The sequence below is a fragment of the Panulirus ornatus genome, chromosome 57, assembly GCF_036320965.1.
Source record: "Panulirus ornatus isolate Po-2019 chromosome 57, ASM3632096v1, whole genome shotgun sequence".
Lineage (NCBI taxonomy): Eukaryota > Metazoa > Arthropoda > Malacostraca > Decapoda > Palinuridae > Panulirus > Panulirus ornatus.
In genome coordinates, this window is record NC_092280.1 from 31,564,797 (window position 1) to 31,576,869 (window position 12,073).

The 12,073-nt window shown below is 38.7% G+C and overlaps 1 protein-coding gene across 6 annotated transcripts in view; it reads right to left on the minus strand.

Annotated features, from left to right (window-relative positions):
- Positions 1-12,073, minus strand: part of LOC139766420 (uncharacterized) — a 144,810-nt gene that overhangs the window by 100,830 nt on the left and 31,907 nt on the right. For 5 of the 6 annotated variants that reach the window (XM_071695093.1, XM_071695087.1, XM_071695091.1 and 2 more), the window contains one exon: positions 9,379-9,842. In XM_071695093.1, coding sequence (XP_071551194.1) covers positions 9,379-9,842 — 464 coding nt within the window. The remainder of the gene's footprint in view (positions 1-9,378; positions 9,843-12,073) is intronic. The other variant, XM_071695089.1, reaches the window with a different exon arrangement.

Sequence of the window (12,073 nt, forward strand, 5' to 3'; positions counted from 1 at the left end):
CTCCAACACATATATCCTCTTGGTCAATCTTTCCTCACTCATTCTCTCCATGTGCCCAAACCATTTCAAAACACCCTCTTCTGCTCTCTCAACCATGCTCTTTTTATTTCCACACATCTCTCTCACCCTTACATTACTTACTCGATCAAACCACCTTACACCACATATTGTCCTCAAACATCTCATTTCCAGCACATCCACCCTCCTGCACACAACTCTATCCATAGCCCATGCCTCGCTACCATACAACATTGTTGGAACCACTATTCTTTCAAACATACCCATTTTTGCTTTCCCAGATAATGTTCTCTCCTTTAACACATTCTTCATCGCTCCCAGAACCTTTGCCCCTTCCCCCACCCTATGACTCACTTCCACTTCCATGGTCCCATCCGCTGCTAAATCCACCCCGAGATATCTAAAACACTTCACTTCCTCCAGTTTTTCTTCATTCAAACTTACATCCCAATTACCTTGACCCTCAACCCTACTGAACCTAATAACCTTGCTCTTATTCACATTTACTCTCAACATTCTCCTTTCTCACACTTTTCCAAACTTAAGTCACCAACCTCGCAGTTTCTCACCTGAATCAGCCACCAGAGCTGTATCATTCGCGAACAACAACTGACTCTGCATACTCGCTCCTTTCTCTAAAACTCTTGCATTTACCTCCCTAACCATCCCACCCATAAGCAAATTAAATAACCATGGTGACATCACATGCCCCTGCTGCAAACCGACATTCACTGGGAACCAATCACTTTCCTCTCTTCCTACTCGTACGCATGCCTTGCATCCTTGGAAAACAAATTTCACTCCTAGCAACTTACCTCCCACACCACATACTCTTAATACCTTCCACAAAGTACCTCTATCAACCCTATCATATACCTTCTCCACATCCACGAATGCTACATACAAATCCATCTGTTTTTCTAAGTATTTCTCACATACATTCTTCAAAGCAAACACCTGATCCACACATCCTCTACCACTTCTGAAACCACACTGCTCTTCCCCAATCTGATGCTCTGTACATTCCTTTACCTTCTCAATCAATTCCCTCCCATAAAATTTCCCAGGAATATTTAACGAACTTATGCCTCTTTAATTTGAACACTCACCTTTATCCCCTTTGCCTTTGTACAATGGCACTATGCTTGCATTCCACCAATCCTCAGGCACTTCACCAAGATCCATACATACGTTGAATATCCTTAGCAACCAATCAACAACACAGTCACCTCCTTTTTTTAATAAATTCCACTGCAATACCATGCAAACCCGCCATCTTCCCAGATTTCATCTTTGCAAGGCTTTCACCAATTCTTCTCTCTTCATCAAACCACTCCTCTCTTCACACACCACCCTGACTAAACTACCCTATATCTGCCACTCTATCATCAAACACATTCAATAAACCTTCAAAATAATCATTCCGTCTTCTCACTTCATCACTACCTGTAAACACTTCCCTTCCTTGCCCCCTTTCACAGATGTTCCCATTTGTTCTCATCTTATGCACATTATTTACCTCCTTCCAAAACAACTTTTTATTCTCCCTAAAGTTTAATGATACTCTCTCACCCCAACTCTCATTCGCCCTCTTTTTCAACCCTTGTACCCTCCTCTTGACCTCCTGCTGCTTTCCCTTGTATATCTCCTAGTCATTTGTATGCTTTCCTTGCAAGTATCATCCAAACGCCTCCCTTTTCTCTTTCACAAACAACTTTACTTCTTCATCCCAACACTCACTACTCTTTCTAATCTGCACACCTCCCATCTTTCTCATGCCACATACAACTTTTGCAAATGACATCACTGCTTCCCTAAATTCATCCCATTCATCACCCACTCCACTCACATCATTTGCTCTAATCTTTTGCCATTCTACACTCAATATGAATAGGTATTCTGGGAGCCAAATTCCACTTTAAAATATAAAAGACCAAATATATTTCTATCTAAAAAGTAATCCCCCAGAGTTACACATAAAAAATATCACCACCTCAACACAGGATTTTGTGAGGGCTATTGGAAGTATGCTATGCACTCTACCCAAGGCCTAGACCTATGGAACTAAGTCTTCATATAAAAATACAAAGCACATGCTGAAGAAGTATTCAATACCCCCTACAAAAAAGTCTGGATAATGGCATCAACCCCAAGAGTTTGAAACTGACTCAGATTGCCCCATTCAACAAAGAAAACAAGCAATCCCAAAACCTATCGACTGATAGCATTAATGTCACACACTACTAAAATCATCCATAGGATCCTAAGAGGGAAAGTGACTGACCTTATAGAACTGAACAGCCTACATATCCAAAGAATGATGGTTTCAGGGCCTCTCTCAGTTGCTTGACCATTATGAAAAGATTGATGAAGCTCTAGAAAATATACAAAATACTGATATGATTTACACAGACTTCGCAAATGCATTTGATAAATGAGACCATGGTGTCATAGCATATAACATGCAAAAGATGGGAATAACCAGAGAGAGACTGGGAAATGGATTTACAACATGCAACGAACAGGCAGAAGTAGTAGGCAGGAATATTAGGCAGGAGCATTTGGAAAAAGTTGTCAGTTGTAACAATTGGAGGGAGCCTCTGTAAACAGTGTGCTGAAGTTGTCTCTACCAGTGGCCTGTTATAGTGAGGCACTACAGGATAAGAGGTGGCACTGGAGTTCAATATTCATGGAAATTCATTGCTGTGGCCACCACTTTGAGGGAGTTCCAGGAGAGAAGAGGAAACAGAGATATAGATAGACAGACAGATCACAACATGTAGTTTTAAACCATGTCACCTCCAGTGAATCCAAAGTAAAAAGCTCAGTTTCCCAAGGAACGGTACATGCACTCCTCCTGTTCTTCATTCTTATATCCAACACTGACACAAGCACAAGCTATAGTTTCATACCATTCTTTGCATATGATACAAGAATGAGTAAGAAAAGCACATTAATAGTATGCTGAAAGGCTAAAAAGTCATTAATGAAGTCTTCCAGTGGGCCATCAAAAACATGTTTTTCAATGGGCATAAATTTCAACTCACCTGATATGAAGAAAATGAAAAAATAAAAAAACTGCTGAACACCAGGAAGAACCAGACATTATCATAAACTACTTGAATTAGATAAAAGACCTCAAAGCAATAATGTCTAGTTGAATGAAGGAAAAGATCTGAGTAATAATGTTAATGACCTAACCTTCAGTGAACGTAAACAAAACAACAGTTGCCTCAACTAGAAAGATTGTGAGCTGGATCCTAAGGACATTCAATACAAGAAAACAGATGCCAATGACGATTCTATTCAAGGCAATGATTATATCATGATCAATATACAATTGTGCTCTAACATCACCCCATATGGCATGTAAAACTGGAGAATCAGAAAGTGTTTAGACACCTTTCATAGCCCATATCAATGTGGTAAAGGAACTAAATAACAGGGAATGATTGAAATCATCGAGGCTTTATTCCCTAGAACAGAGAAGACAGGCATGTCATCATCTATATCTGGAAAATCCTAGAGAGCATGATTCCCAATTCATACTCAGATATAATATCCTCCTGGCACAACAGGCATGACCGACTGTAAAAATATTACCTCTGAAATCCAAAGGTATGATAAGCACAAAAGATAGGGAACATCTTAAACATCTGGGGCCAAAGACTTTTTAACAACTACAATCATCAGGAACATCATGGGATGCAAAGTGAAGTTAAAGAGTCCCCTGGCCAAGTACCTACAAAATGTACCAAATCAGCCAAGCTTTGTGGGCTATGTGGGCCTAGGGGCTGAGGTTTTCAACAACTATGTCAACCAACAATCCAACTAACAACCTGGGCTCAGCTCAGGCTGTTCGGTGTAAGACCCCTGAAGACTTTAAGAGGTATTCACCACATATTTCACCAACGACCTGATACATATTACACTTTATACTAAATTTCCCTGAAATCCAATAATGTTTACCAGTGCTGTACTACAAAGTAAAAACAGCAGCTTACTGATGGCCACTGGCCAAAACTTACCTCAATATATTCAACATAACAATAAAACTCATTGAGACCTTATGATGGAGTACAATTTACTCAATCCCAGTCAAACACAATAATTGAAAGGAGAGGCATTCCATTAGAAGCCAAACACCATCCTGAAAATTTTCTATGGGCATTAGAAATTCACAAGTTTACTATGCGCACTGTACACTTACCTTGGTCCAACAATGATTACTTATGCTGCAGGTCAACCTTCCAGGACGAGGTGTTCAGGGAGTAACAAAGACTACTTTGAATTAGAAAAAATTTGCTCCAGTGGTGTATCTGGAATCACCTAAATCACCTAGTCGGAACAAGGCGCATATGAAGCACAAGCAACTCTCCCCACATTCATGATACTCAATCACTTTCTAATTTTCAGCATTGCTGTGGCATTTTCCAGACCTTTAGCAAGCTCACCACTGATAGCACTCTTATTTATCAATTATTTATTTTGCTTCGTCGTTGTGTCCCGCGTTAGCGAGGTAGCGCAAGGAAACAGACGAAAGAATGGCCCAACCCACCCACATACACATGTATATACATACACGTCCACACACGCAAATATACGTACCTACAGATCTCAACATATACATATATATACACACAGACATATACATATATACACATGTACATAATTCATACTGTATGCCTTTATTAATTCCCATTGCCACCTCGCCACACATGAAATAACAACCCCCTCCCCCTTCATGTGTGCGAGGTAGCGCTAGGAAAAGACAACAAAGGCTCCATTCATTCACACTCAGTCTCTAGCTGTCATGTAATAATGCACCGAAACCACAGCTCCCTTTCCACATCCAGGTCCCACAGAACTTTCCATGGTTTACCCCAGAAACTTCACATGCCCTGGTTCAATCCATTGACAGCATGTCAACCCTGGTATACCACATCGTTCCAATTCACTCTATTCCTTGCATGCCTTTCACCCTCCTGCATGTTCAGGCCCCGATCACTCAAAATCTTTTTCACTCCATCCTTCTACCTCCAATTTGGTCTCACACTTCTCATTCGCTTCACCTCCGACACATATATCCTCTTTGTCAACCTTTCCTCACTCATTCTCTCCATGTGACCAAACCATCTCAAAACACCCTCTTCTGCTCTCTCAACCACACTATTTTTATTACCACACATCTCTCTTACCCTTACATTATGTACTCAATCAAACCATCTCACACCACATATTGTCCTCAAACATCTCATTTCCAGCACATCCGCCCTCCTGCGCACAACTCTATCCATAGCCCACGCCTCGCAACCATACAACATTGTTGGAACCACTATTCCTTCAAACATACCCATTTTTGCTTTCCGAGATAATGTTCTCGACTTCCAAACATTCTTCAAGGCTCCCAGAATTTTCGCCCCCTCCCCCACCCTATGATTCACTTCCATTTCCATGGTTCCATCTGCTGCCAAATCCACTCCCAGATATCTAAAACACTTTTCTTCCTCCAGTTTTTCCCCATTCAAACTTACCTCCCAATTGACTTGACCATCAACCCTACTGTACCCAATAACCTTGCTCTTATTCACATTTACTCTCAACTTTCTTCTTTCACACACTTTACCAAACTCAGTCACCACCTTCTGCAGTTTCTCACATGAATCAGCCACCAGCGCTGTATCATCAGCGAACAACAACTGACTCACTTCCCAAGCTCTCTCATCCACAACAGACTGCATAATTGCCCCTCTTTCCAAAACTCTTGCATTCACCTCCCTAACAACCCCATCCATAAACAAATTAAACAACCATGGAGATATCATACATCCCTGCCGCAGACCTACATTCACTAAGAACCAATCACTTTCCTCTCTTCCTACACGTACACATGCTTTACATCCTCGATAAAAACTTTTCACTGCTTCTAACAACTTGCCTCCCACACCATATATTCTTAATACCATCCACAGAGCATCTCTATCAACTCTATCATATGCCTTCTCCAGATTCATAAATGCTACATACAAATCCATTTGCTTTTCGAAGTAGTTCTCGCATACATTCTTCAAAGCAAACACCTGATCCTCACATCCTCTACCACTTCTGAAACCACACTGCTCTTCCCCGATCTGATGCTCTGTACATGCCTTCACCCTCTCAATCAATACCCTCCCATATAAGTTACCAGGAATACTCAACAATCTTATACCTCTGTAATTTGAGCATGCACCTTTGTCCCCTTTGCATTTGTACAATGGCACTATGCAAGCATTCCGCCAATCCTCTGGCAACTCGCCATGAGTCATACATCCATTAAACAGCCTTGCCAACCAGTCAACAATACAGTCACCCCATTTTTTAATAAATTCCACTGCAATACCATCCAAACCCGCTGCCTTGCTGGCTTTCATCTTCCACAAAGCTTTTACTACCTCTTCTCTGTTTACCAAATCATTTTCCCTAACCCTCTCACTTTGCACACCACCTCGACCAAAACACCCTATATCTGCCACTCTATCATCAAACACATTCAAAAAACCTTCAAAATACTCACTCCATCTCCTCACTGATAGATACAGAAAGTCTTTTGTACCAAAAAGCATCCTCCTTATCAATCATTTGTCATCACAATAGGAAAGTACAATATTAAAGTGTTTCCTTTAATATTTTATTGCTTTATTGATTTTATTATTCTTTTAATGTAGAAACACTAGGGAGCTCTCAAAGCCAAGAAGAATTTCATTTTGTATATATCTTGTATTACAATTTGACTAATAAAAACTTACTTACTTACTTCTCACATCACCACTACTTGTTATCACCTCCCCATTAGCCCCCTTCACTGAAGTTCCCATTTGTTCCCTTGTCTTATGCACTTTATTTTACATAGTACTAATTTTGGCTGAAATCTAAAAACACTTATTAAAGTCAGTGTAACCATGAAAAACAATAAACAAATAGAAGCATAAATTGGCTTAACATGGAAAAAACAGGCTGATATTCAATATCACCCAAGTTGACAAAACGTTAATAATATTGACATATTCTTTCCACCTGTTAATTTAAAATTTCAATCCTATTTACATAAGATTCTATGCTGATAAAATCAATTCTTACTTCTCAATTTTGCATAGTAAGATAAGAAGCAGCACTGGAATTCAACAGTTATGGAGACTCTTTTGCCAAGACCACCCACTTGAGAAATAGCCAGAAAGGAATAGGCATCAAAGATATAAGTAGAAAGATAAACAGCAAGCAATTACATCATAGGACTCTGAAGTTTCCATTCATATCACCTTCACACAGTAAACACTTCTACAGCACACAGTCACAAATAATTCATCTGGCATTTTCAAATACAATATCTTTAGCCCCAATCAATTATCTAAATGCATTTAGTCTTCCCTTCCACTGTCTCCCTCTTCTTTTACCTGAAACTACACTATTACTGGTATATAACTTCTAGACTAACCTACCACCTATTATAATTTCTATATGGCTATACCATTCTAACAAACTCTTGTTCAGGCACCTTTCTAAAGATAACTTTACTCCACATCTTCATTGTCAAATGGAAGGATCTGGTCACTAACAAAAGTCCACATCAAAGCTGGACCTTATTCAAACATGAATGGTATTTAAGAGACAGGAAAGTATGGAGGGAAGATGATAAACAGTCTGAGAGTCCTAGAGGAAGTGGAAAATCAGCCTTTGAAAAAAGGGAAGGATATTGCTGTTTTGCAAAGACTTGAAGGGATAAAAAGTTCCAAAACTATGCAGTGTAGGAGAAACACAAATTACTACTTTCCCCCTTAGACATACTGAATTCTTATGTTACCTCTGTTTTTCAATCCACACTTTTCTCCAAAAATGTCCTTCATGTTTTCAGTTTTTAATTCTATCTTCACCTACAATTCCTTGTAAAGTATCATCATTCTGATTCTCCCACATTTCTTGATCTTCACTATCTTCACTTACAATTCCTTGTGAATCAACATCCTGATTCTCCTGAACTTCACAACCACTATCTTCACTGTCTGCTAGTTCTTTATCCTCTGTTTCCTCATCACTACATACCTCATTTGCTGTGGTCCTTTGTTCATCTGTTATCATGCTTTGTTTGCAAACATCAGAGGAAGACTAACATTGAGTTACTCATACTTATCAAACTTGAGGAAAACAAAAAAGGGGCTTCCAAGTAACTGGGCACAAACTTTCAGGAGGGTGAGAGGTATGTTTGGTATAAAACAAATGGTCTTGATGTGATGTGTGTATGTGCATGCAAGTATGTGCTGATGAGGACATGCTATCAATGAGCTGAACCATGGCATATGAAGTGCTCAAGTTAAACCATGGAAGAGTCTAGAGGACCTACCTATGAAAGATAGGATTTGATTTCAGTAAACAGTATATGGAATCTAAATAACATATGTGTGCAAATGAGGCACTGTTTGGTTGTACTCGATGCTAACTTACTACAGCAGAAGTTGCAATCTGCAAAAATAATAATCATAATTTACTGTATGTAAAAGATATGTTACCATCCTTAACTCACTATTATTACAGTTTTTTCCTAAGAAATCATGGGGAGCAATATTCAAGAAAGATTTCAGTTATAACCACAAAAGTATGAGCAAAAGCATGACTATCTCAGTGTGACATACTTCTTGCTGATCTTTTTTCATGCTTTACATTCTTTCAGATACTTGACATAATAATTTCTGTGATGCCCACTACTTCATATAAGTTCCTTAAGATTTTGTAGCTTAAGTTACTTAAGCAAACTTTTCCAAAATAATTTCTTTACATAAATTTGAAAAATAAAAAACACTCCAGACCACTATGTTTCAAAACCGTTGTTCCAACTCATCTGATTATACTAATGTGCTACCGATTACAAGTCCAAATAAAACTTTCAAGGCAAATTCAGCTGAAAAATATGAAGTTGTAGTGTTCATCAAAACATAACAGTACGTGGAATGCAGCTTTAGACTCAAGGCTCACCGATAAATCGCATGGCAAATGAGACCTCTTTCCATATTCCCATGAGCATCATGTTTGTTTTCTTAAAAACTAAATTATGTATATGATTCTCCTGATCACATGCATCATCAGCTTACTTTCACTGCCTCTTTCCTTACTAAAATTTTTTTCAGCCTTTATGCTTAATTCTAAGATTTTGTACATGGAGCACTAAATATCCATAACACGGTCAGTAACAATATAAAACAAAATCCAAAAGATAACAACATGGATCAAAAGGTCACCAAAATAGCTAATGGTGAATTAATAAGATTTTAAAATATATATACATATAATGCCCAACAGTAGATGCAATCCTTAAAACTATCTTCTTACCTTCTTCTTCATCCAAGCCATCCTCTTCATTCTTCAAAAATAAGTCCTTACCTTCTTCTTCCTCATCCTCTTCCATTTTCTTTTTATCATCCCCTCCTCCCTCATCATCTTTCTTCTCATTCTGACTATTTTTTTCCTTCTTATCTTCAGCATTCTTTCCTTCACCACTATCTTTTTCTTTGTCAGAATTTTCCTGTATAGTGTCATCTTTATCTGCACCTTCTGACTTATCAACATCCTGCCCACACTCTTCATTTTCAGCAAAACCATTCTTTGTCTCCTCACTGCCTTCCTGAGACTCCATCTTATAACGTTCACTTTCATGGTAAGGAGTCTTTACTTCATCTGCGCCCTCTTTCTTGGTTTCTTTTACTATATCATAGAGATTATTTAAACCTCCAGTAACATGAGCAAGCATGTGATGCCTTGGAGGTCTTATAAGTGGCAAGTCATCTGTTGACAGTCTGGAAAGAGGCAGATAATTCAAGTTTCAATGGGGTATATGCATCTTGGAAGCAAGGATGTGCAAAAATGCTAAACTACAAAAAAGAAAAAATATTAAAAAATTACAAATGCTCTACATAAACTTTTATTAAATCAGACCATACAACATTTCCCAACTGCAAACTGAACATCATTCCTTAAGATGGTTAGCGCCCATCAGATTCATTTCTAGTTTTCAAATAAAATATCCTATTATCCAAACTGATGGTCATCACACTCACTCAACTGCAACAACCAATACTGACTGTCATCACACTTAGAACAGTCAATACTAACACTTATTACACTCAGTTACAACAACCAATATAGATGGTCATCACATTCACTGTTACAACCAATACTTGTCACCACACTCAATTACAATAACAATACTGGTCATCACACCCACACAGTCACAACCAATACTTATGGTCATCATACTCATTCACAACCAAAACATATGGTCATCATACAACCAATACTGATGGTCATCACACTCACTCAGTTACAACTAATACTGATGGTCATTACACCTACTCATTTACAATCAATGTTGATGGCCATCACACCTAATCAGTACAACAACCAATACAGATGGTCATTACACTTTCAGTTACAACTTTGCCAACATTGATATTCATCACAATCACTAAGCTAAAAACAATCAAAAGTGATTATCATCACAATCATTCATTTACATTAATAAATGTTGATGGTCATCACAAAAACTCAAAACAATCAAAACTGATGGTCATCACAATCATTCATTTAAAACAACCAATAGGGATGGTCATCACAATTAATCATTTACAACAACCAATATTGTGGCCATCACACTCAATCAGTTGAAACATCCAATACTAATGGTCATCACACTCAGTTGCAACTACAAATACACCTGGTCATCACACTTACCAAGCTGTAACAAACATTCTACAAAATAACTAGAGACCATGTGAACTGCATTCAACTTTTTTCATACTTACTTGCCATGTCCCATGTAGCAAGGTAGCACTATGAACAGATAAACAATGGCCTCATTTGCTCACATTAACTGTATTTGTCACATATATTGTACCAAAACCAGAGCCAATTATCCACAGAAAAGCCCCATTGACTTTTCTAAGGTTTTTCCAGTCCACTTCAGCTCAATGATAACACAATGCATCCTGTATAACACATCGCCCCAACTCACTCTGTCCCATGTAATCCTTACAGCCTCCTGTATATTCAGGTCCCAACTCCACAAAACATCTTTCGCTCCATCCATCCCCTTCATATCCCTTTAAATTCGTCAAACCCATATAACTAAACTATCTCAGCACACCCTCTTCAGCTCTCTCAAACATACTTCTTTTACTATCATACCCCTCTCTTATCCTCTCATTTCTTATGGAAAGGTCTGTAGGATCTATTTGAGGATAGGGGGATGTGTTTTCATTATATTGCACATAACAGCTAAGAAATGGATGAAAGCAAGTGCAGTTTTTCTTCATATGTTCCTGACACTACCTCACTAACGCAGGAAACAGCAAACTATTATGAAAAAAGGAAAAAAAAAGGAAACTGCAGAAGCTGGTGACCGAGTTTGATAAAGTGTGTGAAAGAAGAAAGCTGAGAGTAAATGTGAATAAGAGCAAGGTTATTAGGTACAGCAGGGTTGAGGGACAAGTCAATTGGGAGGTAAGTTTGAATGGAGAAAAACTGGAGGAAGTGAAATGTTTTAGATATCTGGGAGTGGATTTGGCAGTGGATGGAACCATGGAAGTGGAAGTGAATCATAGGGTGGGGGAGGGGGCAAAAGTTCTTGGAGCGTTAAAAAATGTGTGGAAGTCGAGAACATTATCTCGGAAAGCAAAAATGGGTATGTTTGAAGGAATAGTGGTTCCAACAATGTTATATGGTTGCGAGGCGTAGGCTATGGATAGAGTTGTGCGCAGGAGGGTAGATGTGCTGGAAATGAGATGTTGGAGGACAATATGTGGTGTGAGGTGGTTTGATCGAGTAAAGAAAGGGTAAGAGAGATGTGTGGTAATAAAAAGAGTGTGGTTAAGAGAGTAGAAGAGGGTGTTTTGAAATGGTTTGGTCACATGGAGAGAATGAGTGAGGAAAGATTGACCAAGAGGATATATGTGTCAGAGGTGGAGGGAATGAGGAGAAGTGGGATACCAAATTGGAGGTGGAAAGATGGAGTGAAAAAGATTTTGGGTGA